General features: G+C 36.7%; 1 protein-coding gene across 3 annotated transcripts; it reads left to right on the top strand.

Annotated features, from left to right (window-relative positions):
* The first annotated feature begins 20,534 nt into the window (after positions 1-20,534).
* Positions 20,535-25,860, top strand: LOC132627635 (protein VERNALIZATION INSENSITIVE 3-like). Of its 3 annotated transcripts, none has more exons than XM_060343091.1 (5): positions 20,535-20,870; positions 21,296-22,302; positions 23,350-23,977; positions 24,473-24,795; positions 24,910-25,860. In XM_060343091.1, the coding sequence occupies exons 3-5, from the start codon at positions 23,388-23,390 to the stop codon at positions 25,647-25,649; spliced, it is 1,653 nt and encodes a 550-aa protein (XP_060199074.1). In that variant the 5' UTR covers positions 20,535-20,870; positions 21,296-22,302; positions 23,350-23,387; the 3' UTR covers positions 25,650-25,860. The 3 variants fall into 3 exon arrangements, with proteins under 3 accessions (XP_060199074.1, XP_060199073.1, XP_060199072.1); XM_060343090.1 differs by having other exon boundaries at positions 21,296-22,294; XM_060343089.1 differs by lacking the exon at positions 21,296-22,302 and having other exon boundaries at positions 20,536-20,870.
* The last annotated feature ends 219 nt before the right edge of the window (positions 25,861-26,079 follow it).

Here is a 26,079-nt window from a genome sequence, read left to right on the forward strand (position 1 = left end):
AATAATGAACCAATCATTGGAAAACTATATGATAAAATGGATAGATAAGTTGATGGATTCTCCATATTTGCTACGGGCTTGAAGTAACTGTTCGATTGTGTTTTTTTAATTTCGAATTGTCTTTTATGTTTATCATATTGCAATTTCATTTTTTTTATATAGGTTGGGTCTACCTAATTGAATATTGGTATATTGGATTATATGTACACCATTAAATTCATGGTATTTGAGATGTGGGATTTTAATCCCAAATTAAGAGTTTGGGGAAACTGAAGGTTTTGAACCCTAGTATTAAGAAATGAGAATTAATGATTTGAGAGTCCATTTATGGATGAAATTGACTAAATTTCAAGATATATGATCCTTAGATAATGAGTGATTTTTTTTTTTTTTATAAAATTCCAATCTTGCCCTTGTGGGCCCAAGGCCACTTTTCGGGGTGCGTTTTGGGTTTCGAATATAGGTATAGCAATATGGGTGTCCTTAAATTCGTATTCTAACGTAGATCACTTACTTTATAGATTTTGATCGTTCGGAGGCTCTACGCGAAGGGACGACATTAGTTTGATTGTTCGTGGCACCCGCTCGGCATTGAGGTAGGTTACAGTCTACTTTAGTTAGACTCTGATTAGAGAATTGTATGTAGTTGTAGAAAGTGACGGGGATAGCATGATAGGCCTTCGGGCATGAAGTGGAGGTGAACTCCAATTAGGTTGGTTTTGTCAGCTATTATGTGGGCTTGTTGCCAAATGTGTTATTTATGTGATTATCACTTGTTTGTATCTCTGTCACATACTAGTTCACTCATCACATGAAAAAGAATGGTAATATTGATAATTGAACAGTGGACAGTAATATGACTTGTACTTGTTGATTTATATTGTGATATTGTTGGGACTGATATCATGCATGGCATGCTTTCCATATTATTGTTGTGATGATTGGTGAAGTGAGTGATTGAGAGACTCCGAGGTCTTTGCCGGAGATGGAGAGTGACAGAGAGACTCCGAGGTCCTTGCCGGAGATTGAGAGTGATTAATAGCCTCCGAGGTTTCTGCCGGAGAGCACGAGTGGTACATGGACTTCGCGGGTCCCCCATGGGTCATGGCTTTGAGGCACTGCCCTTAGCATGTGTGTACGGGAGTGGAGTGAGAGAGGTGATTATTGCATTGCATTGCATTCATCCACTCATATATTTGACTGATTATTTGGTGAATTATATTTGTCTTGGTTGATGTCATGATTCCTTTACTCTTTACTTGTATATGATACGTGACCATACCTGTTTGCTCTATGTGCTACTTGTTGGTTTCAACTTCTTCATGCGTTATCTAATCATTGTCGGCCTATGATGCTTACCGATACAAGTGTTGTACTGATACTACTCTTGCTGCACTTTTGTTGAGTGCAAAGTACAATCCAGGTTCCAGTTCTACACCCCGTGGCTGATACGCGAGGGTGACATATTTCAATCATTCAGGGTGAGCTACTTGGTCATCTGTGGCCCCTGAAGGATCTCCTCTATTTATTTCTGTTTTTGTATTCGACAGACACTATGTAGCCTTCGGGTATTTTCAGACTTCTATTCCGTACTATGTTAGCGCTCTTGTACCTTTTGACCAGATTTTGGGGTCGTCATGACATCTTTAGTTATGATAAGTATTTAAGACTTGATAATTTATTTTTATTTAATTTTCCGCTTATTCAACTTGTTATTAGTAATGTGGTTCGCCTACTCGGAGGGATAGTGTAGGTGCCACCACGACTCGCAAATTGGGTCGTGACACCAATCTTGTCTGTTTTCATGTAAGTAGAAATCATTTAGAAATTCAGTAATAAACTCTGTAAACACTGTCATATCAACTCTTATATCTGGGAGATTTCCTAGAAAGGATCATGTAATCTATATCATGTGGACCCCTTCGTAAAAGGAGTCAAATATAACTGTAGGTCTCTAGTCGAGGGAAAAACTGTACATGTATGCTAGTTCGACCTTCCCACTAGCGAGGGTTGTAACTGTAATCTGTAAATACAAGGTGCACCAGGTCTAACGAACCCGCCGTTAGCTACGGGATCCTTTAAAGTCTCCTCCCATTAATACCTTTCTTTGTAAATAGTACATACTCATATGAAAGCATTTTCAAACAATACAGGGCATTTTAATTCTTATAAAATCATGTAATTTCATTACAGAAACGGTAAGCATATCTCAAGTTACAGTAAAACATATCTAGTAACGGTGAAAACAATTAGAATAACCGGAAAATATCTCAAGTAAACTGTTCGGTACCATATCAAGTAAAGGACTTGTCCCACGTGCAATTTCAAAGCATCAGTAACGCATTTTATTTTCAAAATCATGTATAAACTATGAAGGTTATGAAAATACAAATTGTGGTAAGATTACTACTCACAGTACTCGTGTCGAAATACCAAACTCTTCACCACGCAAATCTGTAGGACTTCTTCAACTACCTATGTTATCACAAAATTAATCCATATATCAATTTCATAATCTTCCAATATAATCAGTTCAATCCTACTAATCATTCGTCAACCCCAATGCCTATTTCATGAAATTTGACTAGTGATTCCTTATAAATTCATGTAGGAGTAACTTGATGAGATGGAAGGTGGGTCATGATCTACATTTATTCTTAAATTTATACTCCAATCTCTAAATGGTAGAAGAAGTTGACTTATTAAAAATATCTTGTGATGCTTTACTGCTGGTAGTACTTCTCCCCTTAATGTGATGACTTATCACTTATTTTTGTAGCAATTCCATGGCTGCACTACACCGAGAAGGAAGAATTATACTCCCTTTTTCTATTACTCAACTAATAAATTAATGATAGGCTAGGTGTTGGTACAGGAAGGAAATCTCTCATAATTCACCAAAGTTAAAGTATGACTTACTTGTTCTTCTTCTTCCGTAATTTTCCTTCAGTGAAAAGGTGCTTTCCTTTGTTTTGTTGCTTTCACTGTTGTTGTTGTTGGTGGCTACTAGGCCAGTGCACGAATCGGTTCGGTTCGATTTTGGCCATCATCGAGTTGAAATTTCGAATTTTGACTTTCTAAAATTCTCAACCAAACTCGATCCATTCTAGGTTCAATTTGATTTGTTTTTTATTATTTCGGTTCGGTTACACAAATCGATTTGTTCGGTTTATTCGAAATTTAAACAAGCAACTATTTCATTTCAGTTTTAGAGTAAACATAACAAAAAATAATGAGATCCTAAACTTGCAGCCTTATAACCAAGACATTAACCAAGAAAAACCCATAAACTTGCAAGCATAATAGCATATAAATAGCAAAACAAGAGCTTGACAACTTGTGCAAGCATACAAATCCGTCAACACCACATTACATATACCAAATTAGTCATATTAATCACTAGTGGCATATAAATTCGGTTTGTTCGGATCGGTTCGGTTGATAATTGAAGCAAACCGTATCCGAACCGTTAAACCGTAATATTTTACAATTGCATTTGTAAATCGAAATCGAATTGTATTATCCAAATTAAATTATCCGAATTGTTTCGAATCGATTCGAAAATTCGAATTGAACCGATTTGTGCACAGGCCTAGTGGCTACTGATAATATAAAATACTCCCTTCCCTAATCCCTATTAAGTTCCCATCCTTGTCCTTTTCTTTTGGGCTTTGGCCCATTTTCCTTTATTTTATTTATTTATCCTCTTTTTCATCTTTGTAAGAAATATGCTTGTTTTCTATATTTTTTTTTGTTTTTCTTTTCTAATCACCAAAATACCCATTATTAAATATGGGATATTGAGCACCCTCCGAAAGGTGAGGGACGCCATACCTAACAAGGTACTGGTCTTCTCGATTGGACATATCGTCTCTGGTCAGATTTTGGAACAAATGCAAGATATGACATGTGGGCTGGGAATAGAGGGACTTGCGAATCTACGAACCTCCACTCTATTTGAGCTTAGAGGGGGGAGATTCTGTACCCTCAAAGAGCTACAAGCCCGAAAAATTTCCCTTTTCTCAGAAGCACGATGTTTATAGAGCTTCGAGGGGGAAGATTCTGTACCCGCAAAGAGCTATAAGCCCGAGCTCTCGGGTTTGCCTTTCTGGGGATCTACGGGCAGTGATACATACTTGGCCTGAAGAGTCCCTTACATATCTTGACTTGTATACATTTACTTTGCAGACGTTTTATTTACGTTGGTGACTTATTTTTTTGATGACTTGTATAGATCTACTTTGCAGACTTGTTTCTTTACGTTGGTGATTTAGTTTTTGATGACTTGTATAGATCTACTTTGAAGATGTTTCCTTTACGTTGATGACTTGAATAGATCTACTTTAGTTTTTTGATGAATTGTATAGATCTACTTTGCAGACGTAACCATTATTGCCATCTTAGTTGAATTCTAGAGAGGAAAGCACATATAATTTTTCTTTATTTGGTGCTGTTTTATGAATGATTTTGGATATTTAAGATATAGATTTAAAATGATCCATAGTGAGTTATTCTATGTACATATTTTATGAATATTTCATATAATTATATATGATTTTGGTAAAAATGGGATATTATTAAGTAGTGCTAAATGATGGTGCAAAAATAGGAAGAAAAACTAGAAAAGGTTAATATATGGAGTCATTCAGGTGGCAATAGGTTGATTGCACTTAGCACATGTAAGGTAATATTAAGGGAGCCACCGAATTTTGATCATTAGTTAGTTAATTGCCATAGTTAATTGAAAGGGTGAAGACTAGGGGAGTTAGAATCCGAATTAAGTTTTTAATGGGATGCTGTGACATCATCAGATTCTTTTTAACTCGGTTCGACATTTTATGATATTATTACTATGACATGATCAAATAATTTTTCTAATCACAATTCTAGTACACAGTGATATATTGATAGATAGCACTTGAGGAATGGGAAAAGATATTACATCAAGTGGTAATTTAATAAATATTCGCATGCCAATAATTTGTTTTCTTGAATTTCATAGAGTTTTTTCGTATTGAATTCGTTGCATTAAGAAAACGTGAAACATAATATTTATTTGATGATTAATATTCATTTTATTTAGATTTTTAGAGTTTTTATTGATACTTCGCATTATATCAAGTGGAAAAATCATCAAAAGCCACACGAAAATGTTTTTAGAAATATGTGGTATTGTAAGAACAAAAAAAAAAAAAAAAGGGGGGGGGAGGGGGGGGGGGGGGGGGGGGGGGGGGGGGGGGGAAGTGTAAAATTCAAAATTTACAAAAAATTAAGGAGAAATTTTTATCAAGAAATTATGATAAAAAAGCTCTATCTATTGACCACATAATCGAAGTGTAAAAGCTAAAGCTAAAATAAAATTGATACATGATAATGTAAGATACTATCGACGAATAATACAACGATAAGCAATAAAAAAAAACAATAAAGGCGAAGGTTTGGGGGAGGGCGGGGGGGGGGGGGGGGGGGGGGGGGGGGGGGGGGGAGGGGGGGATTGAAAAAATAGTGCCAATTTGAAGAACAAGAGAAGAATAAGATCTACTATAAAAGTAGGGTAGTCAACCGTGAGAATAAACATGTTGACTTTTTTAAGAAAAAACCACCTTATTATTTGAGGATAATATAAATAGATAGTGTAATAACAATATTAATTTTGAGTTCAAATTGATAGATAAAACTTTGAATAGTCTGATTAATTAGTTTCTGAACTAGAATAAAAGATAAAAAATTTGATTTGGGATTGAAAGATAAATATTCTTGAACAACTGTCTATTTTTTTGGGCAATCGAGAACTTTCACTAATTAGCAAGAGTCAGATCATATAGTTAAGATATTGATTTTCGATGAAATGTTATTTGATTGTATCGGTACGCTTACTTATAATAAGTGTAGAGACTTTGACTAAATATTTAATTTGATATTTTAATATAGGTATAATGCATAAACAAGCTCTTAAACTTGGCCTCAGCTGGCAAGTATGCCCTCCAACTTTGGATGTGCATAAGTAGACACCTCAACTTGTATAAAGTTGAACAAGTAAACACAAATGCTGACGTGACACATAAATATTGGAGGTGCCACATCATTGTCATGTCAACATCCGTGTTTACTTGTTCAATTTTATACAAGTTGAGGTGCCTACTTATGCACACTCAAAGTTGGAGGGCATACTTGCCAGCTGAGGTCAAGTTTGAGGGCTTGTTTATGTATTATGCCTTTAATATATTATATTTACGATAAAATATTACATATGAATACATATTTGTAATATAAATATATCATTGTCTTCTATGTTTAATTATAAATAATTTAAAAAAAAAACACACACACACACAATGTGAATAAGGAGTACGAAAGTTTCTTAAGCATGCACTGAAGAGTTTTGATCAGTATAAATGTTTGACGGGGGACTAAAAGTGTTAAATCTTTGGCAAACTTTATAGGACCAAAACAAATTAAATGCGAGACAATTTTGAACTTAGTATCAAGTATAAAAGATCATACTATTTGTTATCTTCTGGATAAAGATATGCATAAATATAAAATTAATAAAGTAGAAGAAGAAGGTCTCCGAAACCGATACGAGAAATCCCAATTAGTTAAGGCTTTCAAGAAGTAGCTAATGGAATGGAGAGCAATTAGATACATTAAGTTGGGATTTTTTGTATTTTGAAATAAATGGGGTGGGGTATTTTGTATTTTCGGGGGGGTTGGGGTTAAGTTTAAGTTTTTTTTTTTTTTTTTTTAATTTAAATTATAAAAATTTAATAAGTTTTAAAAATTACATTTCGGACTCCATGTAACTTAATCAAGTTTTTAATTGGGTTTTGCCCTTCTCAGTTGTCGCCAGTTAAGTGTCTCAGAGTTTGATGCTCCAAATCTTGTAGTTTCTTTTACATACATGGGACATGATATACATGTGGCTATACAGAATTATCTCCGGTTGTCTGAGCTAACAATTGGAAATCACTATTGTTATCTTTTATTTTTAATGCTTACAAGCACATAAGCTATGCCGCTAACCCGAGGAAGCTTAAACTGAGCGTGGGTTGTGCGGTTACGAGACAAAGTTTGTTCATAATTTATTACCTCGATAGTTTCCCTAGACCGAACAATCTTGTTATATCCCGTATTTTTATACATTGGGACATCTTAAGCTAAATGCGACAAGTTAAAGATAAGACTATTTTAAGGTACGAAGTAGAGACTTTGACTTCCGGTTTCGTTTCAATTCACAAGTTGCCTATAAATTTCGTTTGGTATAGAAGTATAGATGGGAAATTGAGATTAAATTAACCATGATTAGATTATTAAGTGGGATTAAAAAAAAAAAAATCACTCCATTAAATTAGCCATAGTGGCTGTGTGGGTGATGTTGAGGTGGTCAATGATAATTGACTCAAATATTGAGTGGGACACATGTCCAAACCATGGACTGCATATATATAACAAAATGCTGATTCATTTACCATTAACCAAATCATTCTTCATCTTTACAAAGCTAGAAACTTAGAGATTGAGAGAGAGGGTCTCGGCTAGAGCTGGCCGAGAATGAGCTGCTCCAAAAGTGATCAAAAAATCAGTTTCTTAAGCAATTCAACTCCTTTGAAGGTGTATAATAACGTGTAGCATTCTTTGGAATAGCAATAACAAGTGTTAAAATTCAAGAAGTGAATTTGAAGGGCTAGCCGATTGAAGGATTGAGTGACAAGGTAAGAATTGATCACTTCTCATATGTTTTATGGTGAATTGAATGTATATGATTGTGCATGTTGGTATTGGACTGTTGTTGTTGAAGTTGAAGTGGGCCGTGTGCTATAGGTTTATAGGAAATAATGTTTAATCTTCTTGTACATGTATTGGGAATGGATGGAATGTGTTGTAGTATGAATAAACGAATGAAAATCATGAAGTTGTTGTAGTTGTGTTGAAGCCGTGTAGGGGCTGGTTTAGAGGGATTAATGGACTGTTTTATGTGATGCTTTAATTGTTGTTGTTATGGACATTGTGGTGCATTGTATGCCTTATGAATATGTGAGTTGAGGTGTAAAAGAAATGATTTATATTGAAGTAGAAAAACAGTCCAAACTGTGGACTGTTTTAATGAAAGGAATAGATTAGTTTATTTTGAATGTTGATTGTTGTTATGGACGTGTAGTGAAGATGAATTTTAATGATTCAAGTTGAAATTGAAATGGTTTGTGGCCTGTTGTAAGAGTTAATGTGATGCTAAAACAGTTCCAATAATCGTATAAGTAATGTTGTTAAACGTGTTGTTGTCATTGTAGTTGAAGTTGGAAAATTGCGAATTGTAAATGGTAACGTTGTGTGTGCTGTTTGGCCGTGAGTAGGGGACTGTTTTGAATAATGTACGGGCTGTCCGAAGCTCCCTTAAGTCGTGTTTAAATAATCCCGGGTTGGTACTTGAAAGTATGACTAGCAATATTAGCTTGTAGTACTAGTTGGTTTGAATGCGAACGAAACGTCGCCTAAATGTTAGAAAGGGATTATTAACGTTAAAATACGTATTGAATTCCGTCGTAGACTAATCGTAGCTCTTGATATCTTGATATAGGATAAGGTACTATTAGGCAGCGAGTACGAGTTATAATACGACTAAAAGCTAAAGGTATGTAAAGCCTATTCCTTTCTTCTTTTGGCATGTCCTAGGTGTAAGTAAGAAATGATATGAGCCTTGGGGTAAATTCTACTCTCTAGTTCCAAGCATGACTTATGATTCTATCCATTCCTCAATGTTATTGTCATGAGCCTACTATGTGATTGACTAATAAAGGATGTATAAAGATTCCTACTCTTAAAGAACTGCATAATTAGAGGTATACTTGACTTTCACAAACTATATCATGTTAGACTGATACATGCATATGAATTCTGAAACGTTTTTTTGTTAGAGTTTGTATAGACATTATAAAGAACTTAATATGATCATTATCTTGGTACTTGAGAGCTGATTAGTTTACTTATCTGTTGAGTCTCAAAAGATGATTTATATGTATGTGGTTGCTTATTATTCTGTTCGTGCTTACCGTTACATCCTTCACTGAGTCCCGGGCCAAGACACATTTTCGTGCGTATATTTACTACATTATTCACCGAATCCCTCACTAGATGGCCGGGACACGTTATATATATATATATATATATATATATATGAAGATATGATGATATGATGGTATGATAATATGATGATATGATGACATGATGATATGGGGATGGCGGCCAGGAGGGCATATGATCATTATTCACCGAGTCCCTCACTAGAGGGCCGGGACACGCTATATGTACATGTATATGATGCTATGATTTTAATTACCGAGCCCCTCACTAGAGGGTCGGGACACGTTATATATGTTATACACAGAATGATTATTCAGCTTTGACTACTAAACTCTATATTGATATTGGTATGAGGTTGATACATATGAAACATGTTCAAAGGTAAGTTTTATGGATTTCTGTTTGTTGTATTGGATCCTACACTCCTTGTCTCAGTATGATTCTATTTACTATATTTCATGCTTTACATGCTCAGTACATATTCCGTACTGACCCCCTTTCTTCGGGGGGCTGCGTTCATGCCCGCAGGTACAAACGCTCGTTTTGGAGATCCGCTAGCCTAGGATATCTATTCAACTACTTTGGGTTGCTCCTTTGTTCCGGAGCCTAGCTTGCGGTATAAATCCTTTTTGTTGTATATATATGTGTTTGTTCGGGGTACGGCGGGGCCCTGTCCCGTCATATGATACTGTCATTACTCTTAGAGGTCTGTGGACATTTGTGTGGGTCTGTATATAGTTGTTGTTTCGTTGTATGGATATGACTTATGTTGGGGCGTACCCATTCGTAGCGGCAGCCTTGTCGGCTTGCGTATATATATATGTTTGGGATGTTGTGTGTAGTGGCGGCCTTGTCGGCTTGCGTAGACATGTATGTTTGTTATTGGAAATTGTAACTCCTCAGGACACAGGTGGCTATGACATGCATATATGTGACAACTTTAAAATAACGTCTTGCCTTTTTATACAAATAAGATCACGATATGCTAGCTGTAGATGATTATAGTTAATAGGTGATATGAGTGTCCAACTCGGACACTAGTCACGGCCTACGGGGTTGGGTCGTGACAAAAGTGGTATCAGAGCGGTTCATCCTCGGAGTGTCTACAGACCGTGTCGAGTAGAGTCTTGTTTATAGATGTGTTGTGCACCATATTTATAAACAGGAAGCTACAGGACATTTAGGATGTCATCTTTCCTTCTTATTCTAGATCGTGCGATAGAGCTGTATTATCAGGATAATTCCTCCCTAACGGATTGTTATGTTTACACTGATGCCTCCAAAGAAGGCGACAGCCGCCCAGAAGGGCAAGGCCATAGCTGGAGAGACCAGCCAGACCCGGAGGGTTACTAGGGCTTATGCCCAACCTGCGCCTGAGATTAGACTCCAGTCAGCGAGCTCCGCTACCCCACCATTATCAGAGGAGCCTAGGGCAGCAGGAGTTGCAGATCAGGGGACGGGCCCACCACCAGCTTCTGAGGTTCCAGCACCCGAGCCTCCAACTCCCTAGCCAGGGGCGGAGGATAGGGCTATGAGGGACGCAGTACAGTTATTGACCAGGTTAGTGTCGGGGCAGGCTCGCAGACACGGGTTTTGAGGTGATTATACGGACAGACATGATAGTTTGAGGGTCCGTGATTTCTTGACTTGTAACCCCCCAGAGTTCTATGGGTCGAAGCCCGCAGAGGATCCACAGGATTTTATTCGACAGATGCTGCGTACGTTGCGAGTGACTAAAGCTTCCGAGACTGATTCGGTTGAATTGGCTTCATATCGGTTGCGTGATGTAGCGGTTAATTGGTATGAGTCCTGGGAGTTGTCCAGAGGTGAGGATGCTCCACCTGCAGTATGGGACGAGTTCGTGGAGGTCTTTTTGGTTGTTGATCGGGCGGGCAGTAGTTTTTGCTATTGTTCCCACCCCCCCACCCCTCTTTTTTTTGGGCTAATTTATTATTTGTTATATGTTTATGAATTGTTAATTTGTTATATGTTTATGAATTGTTAATTTGTTAATTTTTTAATATAGTAATGTACTATTATTTGTAAAATATGCAATTATTAATTAATTAGTTGTTAATTATTGGTTATAAATTGATATTTTGCTAATTGTTTATGAATTGTTATTTTGTTAATTGATCATGAATTGTTAAATATATATTATTTTAAAAGCATGAATATATATGTTAGCTATTCTATTCTATGTCAACTAGGTAACATATTAAAACAAAAATTAACTACTAAACCTAAATTTGAGAGAACTCGATGAAGCTGTGGTTAAGAACACGATATTTAGATTATTCTGTTCTATGTCAACTAGGTAACATACAAAATAAATAAATAAAATATTATCTACTAAACTTAAAAAAGAATAGTTAAAGTTCTTCTTTTAATATATATATATATATATATATATATGTTCACGGAAATAAAAATTATTATGAATTTCATAAATAGATACGTTAACGATAAAATGCAAAGTTTCTAGAAAAATATGTGGTCGACGAGTATACTCTTTTAGTCTAATTTTATCATATTTGTGTTGGCTATGTTGGTCAACTAAAAATATATCATATATTCAAAATAGAGTTCTAAACAAATACTACTGCTGAATTTCGATTCCCAAATTAATTAACTTAAAAGTCTTTGTCATCACATAATTCAATACCCCGTGTCCTTACTATCACATATTAAATTTACTGCACATTTAATATGATGAAAGTTATTCTGAAAAACAATTACTTTCTTCCAATATTTGGTTAGAGAGTGAAAATAATTTTTGGAAAAGACTATCTACTAAAGATTGATAACAGAATTACCAAATCAAATATTCAGAATCGTGCGAGGCAGTAAATATTTGATTTTTATACATTCAAAATAAATATTGTATTCAAGATAATAATTAGATATTATTTTTTCAAGTTGCTTATCAATATAATATAAATACTATTATAATAATTGACAAGAAATATTCGTGCAACGCACGTACATAGAGACTAGTTACAAAAAATATAGTAATCTCCTATTATGTTAATTATGGCATTGTTACTTTATTTATTTGTGAAATTGTTTATCCCATGTTAATTATTCACAAGATATAATACGACATAATTCAAATATTCCCTATAAATGATTAATTAGTTAATATAATTTCAAGAATAATGACTAATTTAGTTTCTACATACCCGACTCTTTCATGGATCCGAATGTTCACCCGGGGCCCGATGATATATCAATATTGTCTTTGCAAGACAATCATAAGTCAGAGTTACTATGGACTGGTGCTATAGAGATATCGACTAGGCTCCGTCCCCGTAGGCTGCAGAAAGCGTGAGCTCTTTTACTCGAGTGCCCCTCACACCCCCAAGTCTTAGAGATATTGTTTCGGTGCGGTATCTATAGTTGCATGTTCGTTGGTCGGGTACAACATGATTGGGCGCTCATTACGGCCATGGTTGAGCGGTGGAGGGCAGAGACACATACCTTCCATCTTCGCACCAGTAAGGCCACAATTACACTTCAGGATGTGGAGGTCCTATTTGGATTGCGGGTAGATGGAGACCCATTCTACACTTGGTACGCGCCTCCTCCTGGTAGGACATAGGTGACGGAATTGACTAGGCTCACCCACTTCGTGCCTGATGCCGCGACCCAGATCTCGAGACAGAGTCGGGTGCAGATTAGTGCACTCTGCACTTATTTGCTGGTAGAGGATCCTGTTGAGGACGGAGCTTAGGAGGACGTTGTTGATCGTCATGCCCGTTTGTACCTGCTTATTATATTCAGGGGCATCTTGTTCCCGAACTGATCGGGTCCTATGTCAGCTTACGATATTTGGCCTTCTTGGAGCATCTGGACCGCTTGGGAGACTACAGCTGGGGCGGTGCTGTTTTGGCGTACCTCTATAGATGTCTATGCCGAGCGTTTATTAGCCGTGTCAGCGATGTGTGTGGATTTTTTGCTCTTCTTCAGGTAATAGTTTAAGTGTGTGTTCCTTTAATGTAAACAAATCTCTTGAAACGACGACTAAAAAATTGTATTTTCTAATATCGCTTACAGTTATGGGCGTGGGAGAGGATGCTGCCTTTTTAGCCCATACCTAGGCATCACCTCGACATTGACATACCCTATGCGAGGAGGTGGACTGCGGGTTTTGACCGGGATGTGGATATGTACCAGAATATTCTTCCATTTCGGTACAAGCTTGATCATATGACAGACGATGCGGTAAAACTATTTAACTTTACATAATTAATTTAATTAAACGTTTTTTCTACTTGGTGATCACTAATTTGTATTTATATTTTATGCAGCTATTTATATGGACGCCGTATGCTGCTACATTGGATGGGTTGCCGGCCTTTTGCAGGGCAAGTCAGGTGGTGTGGAGGTCACAGTGTCCATTGATACACCTGGACATCGTTGAGGACCACATGCCCGAGCGCGTCTTATGATAGTTTGGGCATACACAGAATATATCCCCTGACGTTCGTCATTAGCTCCGACACTACCAGCGGGACGATCGAGCTGCCGTTGATGATGCATTTCTGGCTTTCATGGGTGTCCAGCTCCACCGTTGGCAGCACAGGTTGGTCACTTTAGCGGTGGTCGGCCATGTGACTCCCATTGAGAATTACATGCGCTGGTATCATCGGACCATACGCCGATTGATCGGCAACCCAGCTTTACGTCCCGCGAGGGATGTAGGATACTCAGCACTCGTTGGGCAGTACGAGGCATTAGTAAGTTTATCGTATTTAGATTTATTTAATTGTATTAATTATTACGTTTTAAAAATAACTTTTTTTTACTGTTGAACACAAATACAGCTGGTGGTCGTACAACGATTACGCATATTGGGGTTAGAGCACATGCCTTACCCCGAGGTTGCGAGCTTGCAGCGGAGATGGTACGGATATCCGAGGATGGTATCCGGCAGGCAAGAGAGTTTAGGCGCATGAATGATCCTGTTCCAGAGGCTGAGTATCAGGCGGTGCCAGGAGGAGGATGTGGTGCTGCCAGAGGACGAGGCGGTGCTGCCAGAGGAAGCGGTGCTCATAGAGGACGCGGTGCTGCTGTTAGAGGACCTAGTGGTGGAGGACACCATCTAGTAGATGAGGCAGATGAGGTCGCTCCCATTCCAGAGGTCGTTCCCGTTCTAGTCCATCCGCAGCCATTCCAGGCCAGTGGCAGCTCAGTTGGACGGTTACCTACGTTTACGCCGGCGCTCCTACTTGTTGATAAACTTGGGTCTTCATCTCAGTCGAGCCAGAATGTGTACATGGAGGAGCGTGATGACTTCGATTGGGCGGCGTTACGCGCTTCATTGGGTGATGAGCGCCCTGTGAGGAATTTAGACGGACCCAGGTTTCTTGACTTTGATGACTTTTTAATCCCGGTTAGTATTTAAAATACTTATTTGATCATTTAAATTACTTATTTTAAATATATATGTTACTTATTATTTTGTAATTTTTTATATTTTAGGATTCGGCGCCAGTGGGTCCACCAGAGCGACCCATTCAGGCGTTTTCTCATGGGCCTGTCAAGCCAGCGGTGTCTTCCCATGTGACTGTCGAGCCACAAGTAAGTTTTTTATTAAAATCAATTTTATTCAATATAAAGTAAGCTTTTTATTAAAATCAATTTTATTCAATATAAAACGAGTATTTAAAATACATATTTGATTATTTAAAGTACTTATTTTAAATATATATGTTACTTATTGTTTCGTAATTTTTCATATTTTAGGATTCGGCGGCAGTGGGTCCACAAGAGCGACCCACTCAGGAGCCTACTCATGAGCTTGCTGAGCCAGAGGTGTCTTCTCATGAGACTATCGAGCCACAGGTAAGCTTTTTACTTAAAATCTATTTTATTCAATATAAGGTGAATATTTACTTATTTTTTTAAACCTTTATTTGGACCTCGAACAACATCTTGTCCAGGAGACTACATCATATTCGGCACCAGACCCATCTCAGGAGCCTACAGATCCACCACAGGAGCCTACTCAGGCACCCGTCGATACACAGGTTTGATTATTCAACAAACGTTAATGTATTCAATATAAATAAGAAATGATACTAATTATTATATATTTTTCAGGTTCATCCTTCGACGCCTGCGGTGGCAACTCCCGACGAGGAAGAGATCGAGTTTCCAGACCCAGCTCAGCCTGAGATTCTGAGCATGCTAGCGGGACTAGATCCTAAGAAGAAGCACGTTATAGTCAAGGGCGCAAGGACGAGGGGAAGAGGAGATGATTATGACTTGGAGCGCCCTGTTATTAAGAGGAAAAAGGGTGATTGAGACGATGGCGAGGGCGGTGGGGATGGTATGAGCCTTAGGCATAAGGATAGTCTCCGACATATTACATGTTGGACCCACTAGTATATACAATAATCTTGTACAGTTTAAGTAAATATTATATATTTAAAGCATTTCTATTTATATTTATAAATATTATCATAGTCTTTATTATTGTTTATAGAGTGTCACATCCTAAATTGATAATAAAAAAAAAATGACACATTCGAAATAAAGTTAAGCATTAATTTAAAAATAACACGATACCCTAAAACATAAATAACATAAAGCTAAGGACTACAAGTCTTGAAACAAAAATGGACTTCAAGCACTTTTCAACCACTAAAATGACAATCCGAATTTTTGCGTATCCTTGATGTATTGAGCTTACCTTATTAATCGCACAAAAATAAATAGGGTTCTATATAAAATATTGAAGTTCCGGAGTCTCAAAGAATGATTAATATACGTCTAAAGTACGTAAAAAAGTGTGAATATGTAATAAGAAAAGAGTTTCAGAAAAATGGGGACTCCTATAGCGCAGTATTTTACTGCGCTAAAGGAGAGAGGGAATATCCTTTAGCGCAGTAAAATACTGCGCTAAAGGATTTAACTATGCCGTTACGATTAAGTCCTTTAACGCAGTAATTTACTGCGTTAAAGATACTTTTGTACCTATTTTTTTTCTAGGGTATTTTGATTCACTTAATCTTTTATTGAGTCATTTTGGTTCCGGACTCCAATTTGGGCAGTGCGGGGTGGGGGCAAGGCAAGCCTTGACTTGTCCTGCACTGTTTCCTATTTTCCCAAAATCCTGCAAGTCGAACATCCTACTTTCATGGTTTAGAACAAGCTAGAATAAGCTAAAATTCATGATATTTAGATAAATAACAATATTGTGGGACTCTTATTAACCAAGCAAATAATTTGAGTGATTGCCTGCAGGGTCCACTTTTTCCGTTCCCTAAGGAAACAATTTGAGCGATTGCCTTACCGGGTCCAATTTTCGCGTTTCCTAAATAAATATGTAGCTGCCAAGATGCCTTTTTGCATTTATTTCTACCGGTATGTTATAGTAAAGTGGAATAGAGGATACATATCTATCAGTACTATTTATCAATGAATGCACCCATCTGTCTCTCTCCCTCATTTTTTTTTTTTAAATATTTATTTCATTTTTCTCTTTGTTTATCAATATTCTCAAGTATTTTGTTTGCTTTCTTATTTGATTTAACCTTGGAATTAGTTTTAAACACAAGTAAACCAACGTTACTTCATAATCCTGCCTTGTTGTTAGGTTCTCCTTCTCCATAGCATCACTAGCACTTTCCTAACTGCCAAGGAAGCCACTATACTGGTAGGTTATTTGGAATTCTTGGTGTTTTCAAAACTCAGATCTTTTTGTTTGTTTGTTTAAATTTCATTATTTTCACCTCAATCTTTATTGTTGTAACTAGAAATTATTTCACACAACGCATGTGTTTGCATTTCTTTATGATACAAAAAAATTGTCAAATCACAAAACAAGCAATGTAGGTGTAATTCTCGACGATTTGGTTCAGCCAAGATGAAGATGATCACAGTAATTTGATTTGTTAAATTTTTCTGTAAATTATGCAATCAATTTCTCTAGGGAAATTGCCTTGTACTCTGGTTTGTCGAACATCAATCCACAATCAAACACTTAACATCCGATGTTTACATTAACTTAACGAGTACAATATACGGGTCTTCATATATGTTGTGTTAATTGATATACATTAACCTTAATATTTGATAACATGGGTTAAAAATGGCTATTTAACAATGGGCAATTTGCAGGATTGTCCTTCGCCGGGGGTGGTCTTTAATTTTAGTCCCTCAAATTGGTGGTCCTTAACTTTTGCCCTTAAAGTCCAAATTATGTCTTGCGGTTTTTTTTTTTTTTTTTTTTTTACTACTGAGCTGGGGTTCGAACTCACAACCTCGGGATATTAGGCGAAAGACAAAACTTAAAGACTACCAATTTGAAGGGCAAAAATTAAAGACCACCCCAAATGAAGGCCAACCGCGCAAAAAAAAAGGTTTAACAATTTTCAAGTTCTTTGGGATATGTAGGCTTAGCTTAGTATGCCAGACCCAAATCAATTCAGAAATAGCCCACAAGACCCCTCAAACCCCACACAAAAACATGCCCTTAATTTTCTCAGTACGTTGGATTCGGTCAAAATACTTTTTCAAAGATGTGATTTTTGTACAAATCTTTTTCACTGCCAGTTGATTTCTGATCCACCTAATTAATCAATGTTTGAGGGCAAGTTTTCATATGATTAAAGTGTGGTATATGTTCTTCTATATTATATCATGTTGAGTGTGTTAGTTTAATTTATTTCTTCTACATTAGATATGTTATTTTTTCTTAATTTTCAAACTCCTCGTATAAAAGATCATGCTTTATGGAAGTTGTATGTCAATTTCGCTGTTTGTAACCCTGCTCTCTTATAATAAGATGATCTAGAATTTGAAATTTATGAATTTCTATAACAACCTCAAGTTAATAAGGAGGAAGAAGATGAATGTTTTGCGTGTGGCCATTGGAAAGGGAATTAAGTGCAGAGTGAATTGTACATTTGTACATGATGTAGACACAATAGAGGGATTTACACATCCTGTAATTATATGTCTGATGCATTGGCTTTGTCCATAAATTTGTAACTCCTTTAACTACTTATCAAAAAAATGAAAGAGGAAAAAATGAAGAAGAAAGGGAAGTGCAGTGTGTAGCAAAGGAAGAAGTAGCGAATAGAGAAGGTGGCAAAGGGAATTAATGTGAAAAAATAATGTATGATGTGTGTTACATTTGGTGGTGAATTAATTAATTGATGCGGGCTAGCTTTCATCTTAGTTTATTATTTGTCCCCAGATTATGAACATGACATGATGATTCACCAATTAAGACCTTCAATTATTGACATAATTGATTCACAGCTCCAACACAAGTATCCTAATCATGCTGCAAAACTTACATAATTAAGAAAGAATCAACTCCAAAACATATTCACAATAATCCAATCACAAGTCCTAGCCGACTTTATAGCTGATTTCAGCATATTCAGATCAATAACAGAACTTAAATCTAAAGTATTGGATAGCGTAGAACAGCAGCTAAATTTGGAGGACCTTTTTTTCTAAAACAAACATGTTTAATTTGGATATTTTACTAAAGTTTTCCTTGTTCTAAAACGTACTACTTACAAAAGTGCCTTGAGATCTTTTCAAAGCCAAAAAAAGATCTGGCTAAAAATTATTTACAAAAATTCCAAATGCTACAGGACACTTTTAATTAACAATTTGCGTGGCAATCAATTTTAAGAACACATGCTGCAATAAGGTAATCAACTTTTAGTACGAGACAATTAGTGTTTGAAGTTAGAAAGTTTAGCATGAGATAAAGCGAAGGAAAAGCAATTTGGATTCTTTTAACAATGAGACAAATTATTATACTTGAGAATTGAGATTATTATAATTTCAAGACTTGTATTCGTTTGAAAGATTACGTGTTCGTATTGCAAAAAACAATTCAATGAATTTGATAACAAAAATATGCATTTTCGTGCAAAATGACAATTTCCTATTTGAAAGGGACCATATTCTATATATGGAAGGGGAGGTTATGTTGGAAATTCATATATATATATATATATATAGGATTTAGCAAGTCAGACTTTAGACGTAAGATGTGTATGTATGAACTTTAGACTCGCTGAAGTTGATTTGAAACCGTTAAATTTGTAAATTCGGGGTCTTGAAATCGGCTATCCGCCTGCACTTTGCTTGCTAAAAACGACTGCCAACTCAATTTTTTCTTCTATTTTTGGTGGACTTTTCTAATTCGAATTCTAAGGCCGAAGTGCACAAATCCCAAATTTGATGCCACTGTTTAAGTTATGTCATAAATTTATAAATTTTTGCATGTCTATCCAATTCGGAACAACGTTAGACATGTAGTGTCTTAAGTTAGTCTTGACAAAGCCTAAATTCGGACAAACCAAAGTTCAGTCATTTTTGCATGACTTCAGTCATTTTTGATGAACTTCATCCACATTTTTCAGTCATTTCTAGCTGAAGTTCAGTCATTTTTGTCTGAAGTCATGCAGATATGATTGAATTTTAACCATTTTTTCCTAGACTTTAGCCATATGAAACTTCAGACATTTTGTCTAATGTTAGTCTTGATACGAATATCAGAAGTTATTCTGACATGGATATAGTGCAAAAAAATTTAAAAATTTAAATACAAATTAAATAATGGTATCCAATTAAATACCCCATGAAATTTTTATGAATCCTAGTACTCCATCCATCTCAAATTAATTGTCATGTTTTTCGAGAGTCAAAAAGTTAAAATAAATATGATCAATTAAAATTTGGAGATTCAGCAATATCTCCTGCATATTATGAATTCCAAACATCCATGATCTGGATATTAATGAATCAAATGGGTTATCCATCGGTCTATTAGTAAATCATCTCTCCATGGATTGTGAATGATATTCTATTAGAAATATAATATTCTTGTTATTACTTCGAGTCTCACAAATTGTGAATAGTAATTTGTTAAAAATTAATCAAATTGAAGAAATGGTGTCATCATTCACAAGTGTAATGGTATGCCTCTAGGAATCTGTGATACTTTCAATTTCATGATTGTATTCTAGGCTGAGCACAACATTCTTATGCACCTATTCGAAGTGGCTTAATAAGCTATTCACAACAGTAATATTTTCAGTGACGTATAATTAAAGGCTCTATGCGGGCTCAAAGGCGCAAAACAATTATTTAGAAACTATTTCATGCACACGCAAAGTCTCTTTAAACTATATAAAAAGTATTACCAGTGGTAACATTTTTATGGTCAAAGTTCATCTATAATTTGACCCTTGAAAAACAAACGTGACAACTAATTTAGGAGAGAAGAAGTAAGTTGCTTGGGCCTGTGAAAAAAAGGAAAAGGGAAGAAGTGAGAAGCGCGTGGGATACTTAACCATGCAAAGAGCCAGTTTTCCTTTTTGTTTGTTTTATAGGGAAAATAGGTGGTCCCCCCCTAGTCATCTCATTCGCTTTCACAATTCTGTAAAAATCACCTCCAATATTCTGACATCCATGGCTACAGCATATACTATAATTATTACTATTATTATAGTGTTTCTTCTTCTTTTCTCTCCTCTTTTTCCTATCCCACTTTATAACGCTTACCCTTCACTCTACCCCCACCCCACACCCACCTAAAACTTGCCTCCTACACACACAAAAAGTAGTACTTAACAATGTTGTTCTTGTTTTGAGCTTTTCTTGATCTCAAAAAGGTGCTGTCTTTTTATCTGCATTGTTGCATTTTGGGTCACCATGTGATTTTATACTAAGTGGGGTTCTCTTGTTTGATTGATTTAAAGAATGAGAAAGCTATAGAGCACTAAAATTTCTTGCTATGGAGTCTGCCTTATCAGGTACTACTGAGTGTTTTTTTTTATAATTTTTTATGGGTTTATAGTATTTTACTGTGTAGAGCTGATGGGCACGTCTAATGTTTTATTAGTGGTGGGTTTTGTCTGTTTCACTGACTAGTATTAAGGTGGTTTTTTTTTTTTTTTGGTTTTTTTAAGTTGGACTTGTATACTCTTGTTTATAATATTTTCTTGTGTTACCTTTATTTATATGTGATTTAGTTCCTTAAAATTTAGTATTTGACAATGTACGTTTGGATCAGCTTGATTTCTCTGCTTGTTACTTCAGAAACTATATATTCTGTAACTAGCTAGGAAAAATCCTGTGTTTTTAGTAATTAAAGAATAAAAGAACTGCTTTTGATGCTTAAAGTGCACTTCTTTTTGTTATTTTTTCTTATTCCTGATGGTAGCTTGAGTATCTTTAGGTTGACTATGGAGTATTCAAGTGGTATGAGGATATGGCAGTTCCATTATGATGGAGAATTGGCAGCAATTGCAAATAGAAAGATGCAAAATTTTATGTTAATAAACCAATGTTGTTTTAGTTCAACTAGCAGGTTATAGAAGAAACAAAATTAGAATAAAAGAGTGAATCGAGCAGAAAGTTAACTGAGGTGTTGATTGACCACATTAACAACATTTCATCCTTGGTCAAAGAAGGGTATTTGGTTGAGAGCTAAAGAGAACCTAATTAGCTTGAGGTGCCTTGGTGTATGTTAGAGGGCTAGAGACAAACTCTAGAGTCTAAAGGGTTCAAGTTGAGTAGGATCAAGACTGAGTACTTGGAGTGCAAGTTCAGTGACGTACCGCATGAGGAGGACGTGAAAGTGAGGCTTGGTACCCGGGCCATCCAAAAGAAAGGGAGCTTCAAGTATCTTGGGTCTATTATACAAGGAAATGGGGATATTGACGAGGATGTCACACATCGTATTGGTGCAGGGTGGATGAAATGGAGGCTCGCTTATGGAGTGCTGTGTGATAAGAAAGTGCCACCAAAACTTAAAGGCAAGTTCTACAAAGTGGTGGTTAGACCGACTATGTTGTATGTGGCGGAGTGTTGGCGAGTCAAGAACTCCCACGTTCAAAAGATGAAAGTTGCGGAAATGAGAATGTTGCGGTGGATGTGTGGGCACACAGGAGAGGTAGGATTAAGAAGGAAGATATTCGGGATAAGGTGGGAGTGGCCTTGGTGGAGGACAAGATGCGGAAGGGGAGGCTGAGATGGTTTGGGCATGTGAAGAGCAGAGACACCGATGCCCCTGTGCGGAGGTGTGAGAGGTTGGTTATGGACGGTTTCAGGAGAGGTAGAGGTAGGCCGAAGAAGTATTGGGGAGAGGTTATTAGACAGGACATGGCGCAGTTCCAGCTTACCGAGGACATGACCTTACGTAGGAAGTTATGAAGGACTCATATTAGGGTAGAAGGTTAGTAGGTAGTCCCACTTATCCTTTTTGTACTAGTAGTCGCAGTTTTGCCCTCTAATTTCTTGTCCTTGGATTTGTGCTACTACCTGTTGTTTCTTGTACTGCAAGTATCTTATTTATCAGTGGTAGCTAATGCTCCTTTTTTAGGCTGTTTTATCACGGCTTTCTCGCTTTCATTATTTTCATTTTCATACTGCTTTGAATTGCTTGTCCCTAACTGACCTTTTTGCCATGTTTTCTCCTAAGCTGAGGGTCTTTCGGAAACAGCCTCCCTACCTACCCCCAAGGTAGGGGTAAGGTCTGCGTACACTTTACCCTCCCCAGACCCCACATTGTGGGATTCCCCTGGGTATGTTGTTGTGTTGTTGTTGCCTATGAGCGATAGAGATTATCAAGTAGAGCAAATTTCTTTTGAATGGTGTTAGCTAGGGTGCATTAGCTATTGGACTCATGGATATAGCTAACTTTTGTCTAAGTAGCTTTCCTTTTTTTTAAGAACAACTTCTGGCTTGTGGAACTGGGGAGTTCGGTAGTTTCTTCCTTTAAATTGTTGAAATCATGCTTGTATAATGTTAACACGCCGGGAGGTGGGGTTGTGGTGCAGTTTGCTAGCGCATATGTATCATAGCTTCCGAGTGATCTTGAATTCAAGAGTTTGACCTATCTCACTCCAATCAAATAGTTTGGCATTGAGGAGTAGTTGATTGATATTAATATACACTTGTACAAATATGCACTAGCTAACTTATAAATACACATCCTCATAAATTCTTGTGATCATGTTGTGCAGAAACAAATTTTCACCGTGACAGCTGTTAATTGACCTGATAAATCTCGAGTTGCTTTGACTACCAAATTCTCTATAGCAGTCACCCGTTTTATATACTGAATGCGTATAGTTTTGCTTTCACTGTTCTGTTTCACTATACTTGAGATATCTCAATGTGGTAAAGCACGTGATAGTTCTAGTACCAAATCAAGAGAGTAGACACGTGTTTGAAGTTGAATTGTGATACTTGAATGTGATTTAATTGACACCAAAAGTCCTTTTTCAGGTCTCGTTCTCGATCCTTGTAAATTTAGCCAATTGAGTATGGAAGAGAAAAGGCAATTAGTGCATGAAATTTCTCAATGCCCTGAAGATGCGCCGGAGATCTTGAGTTCGTTGACCAGAAAAGAGCTTCTAGAGATTATATGTGCTGAGATGGGAGAAGAGAGAAAATACTCTGGCTACACAAAATTCAAAATGATAGATCACCTTCTAAAGCTGGTTTCTTGTAAGTCTAACACAAATACCGGTTCTGCCTTCAAAAGGCAGCGGAAGGAAGAATATCAATGTCAACCTTCCGTTCAGAACGATGTAGCTAATTGGGAGATGGAAAGCAAAACCCCGGCCCTACTCTGTCATAATCTGGCTTGTAAAGCTACTCTTGAAAGAGATGACGTTTTCTGCAAAAGATGTTCTTGCTGTGTTTGTCATCAGTACGATGATAATAAAGACCCTAGCTTGTGGTTAACCTGTGATTCTGATTCTCAAGATGAAACTAAGCCATGTGGATTGTCTTGCCATCTTAAATGTGCACTCGAGCACGAACAATCAGGCATATTAAAGAATTGCATCAATCCGAAATTGGATGGAGATTTCTATTGTGTTTCTTGCGGAAAAGTTAATGGGCTGATGAGGTATTTAACTCTCTTCTTTAAACTGTTAACATTTGTGTGCTTAGCAGAAGATAGATCCAAGAATATGGATTATACATGGTCTTGTAATTTGTTTTTCTTTACCATGCTTTGCTCCAATGGTGATTTTCTTGCAACTAATGATCCCTCATCTGCATGATCTTTTCCTTTTGGAAAAAGGCGCCTAAGTCTGATTTACGAAGTAATGGACCTTATACAACATCCTTATTACCTCAGAGAAATATAAAAAACTATAGAATAGCCTGTATTTCTGCTTTAATGGCTATGAGTTTTGCCCAAGATAGTTATACAAGTATTCCAGACCCCAAAAGATCTTTAATAGCTAGGGAATGTTTCAAAAATGTGGTCTTTTTTTTTTTTTTTTTTTTTCCCTTTTTGGTTTCAGTGACTAATTTTTAGTAATCCAGTCAAATTCAATAGTAATTATCACAAAAAAAAAAAAAAGGGTTTAAACTAACCTGATCTAAGTTGCTTTAGAACCTTGAGAAAACAATTGATGACAGCAAAGGAAGCGAGAAGAGTTGATGTGCTGTGTTTAAGAATCTCACTTAGCCATAAAATCCTGGAGAAAACTGAGAAATACAAAGCACTGCTGGAAGTTGTTGAATCGGCTGTTGAGATGCTGAATAACGAAGTAGGGCCTCTTGCACTGGCATCCGAGAAGATGGATCGCAGGATAGTGAACAGACTTTCTTGCGGTACTGCTGTTCAGAAGCTGTGTGGCTCTGCATTGGAAGCTTTTGATTCCTTGTTTCCAAACCAATACTCTAATCATATGAATAACGAAGAGCCTCCAATGAGTGAGTATCCTTAGTCAATATATAACCATAGTCTTCTTCACCTTATCGTTCTTCATTTGTCTGAGATTATGGACCACTAATTCTATCTTTTGCTTTTATTGAATACTCTGACAGCTTGCCGGATACATTTTAAGGAGCAATCTCCATCTAAAGTAACCATTGTCTTTGAATATGATGATCGTATGCTGAAAGAACTTATGGGCTTCAAATTGTGGTATCGAAAGTCCACAGCAAACAAATATCCAGATGAAGCAACTTTTATTGCACTAAGCCCTGTGAAGAAATTTAAGCTGGATGGTCTTGATCCTTCGACACAATACTTCTGCAAAGTTTCTTTCTTCAGCAAAGCAGCGACTTTGGGCGTTCAGGAAGTGAAATGGGTAACACCTGAAGTACATAGGGAGAAAGATAATGTCACTATAGATAGTACACTGATGCATGCCGAGTCAATGAGTTCTAATGACAACAAACTACCGACTTACGATCCAATGCTCGTTCCTTTAGCAAGTCCAATTTCAAGTGCTCCTGCCACGCCTTGCCAAACTGATGGGTCAAAGGAAGTGCAATTGAGTGGCATAGGGAAAGTGAAGGAAAGTGATTACGAGTACTCTGTAGGGATCATCAGAAAGTTGGAGCATGAAGGGCTCATAGAAACAGATTTCAGAAAGAAGTTTTTGACTTGGTTCAGCTTGAAAGCCACAACACAAGAGAGAAAGGTAGTTAGAGTCTTTATAGACACCTTCGTCGATGACCATTCAAGTCTGGCGGGGCAGCTCATGGATACGTTCATGGATGAGATATGCAGAGAGCAGAAAGCTGACCTACATGCGCTCTGCAGTAGATTCTGGCATTAAACAAACATGTAGTTTCCGAAATTAGCTAGGGAGTACAAAGCATGTAGTGTTGGAAATTTACCCAGTTGATCCTACTAACCAATATTTGACAATTTATGCTCTGAAAATTATTCTTGCGAATCGTATCAGCAGATGTAAAAAAGAGTTGAATCTATTTTGTGCTGAAACTCAATCTTGAAGTAAATCTGCAGAGGTTATTTTTCAGGAAAAAGTTCTCCATAAAATAAATCATTATTTGGTGGTTTGTTAACCAAAAATGTTTTCCTTCCATCAAAGGGGGGAAAAATGACTTCTCTCTCAAGTCACTTATCAGAAAAAAAAAATGACTTCTCTCACAAGTCACAAGTCATTTTTCGTTACAACTATCCTAACTTTGAACCTCATAGTACTTGCTTCAAGTAACAATTTGATATCATTGTTAGTCTCTAGT

Source organism: Lycium barbarum, chromosome 2, assembly GCF_019175385.1.
Source record: "Lycium barbarum isolate Lr01 chromosome 2, ASM1917538v2, whole genome shotgun sequence".
Lineage (NCBI taxonomy): Eukaryota > Viridiplantae > Streptophyta > Magnoliopsida > Solanales > Solanaceae > Lycium > Lycium barbarum.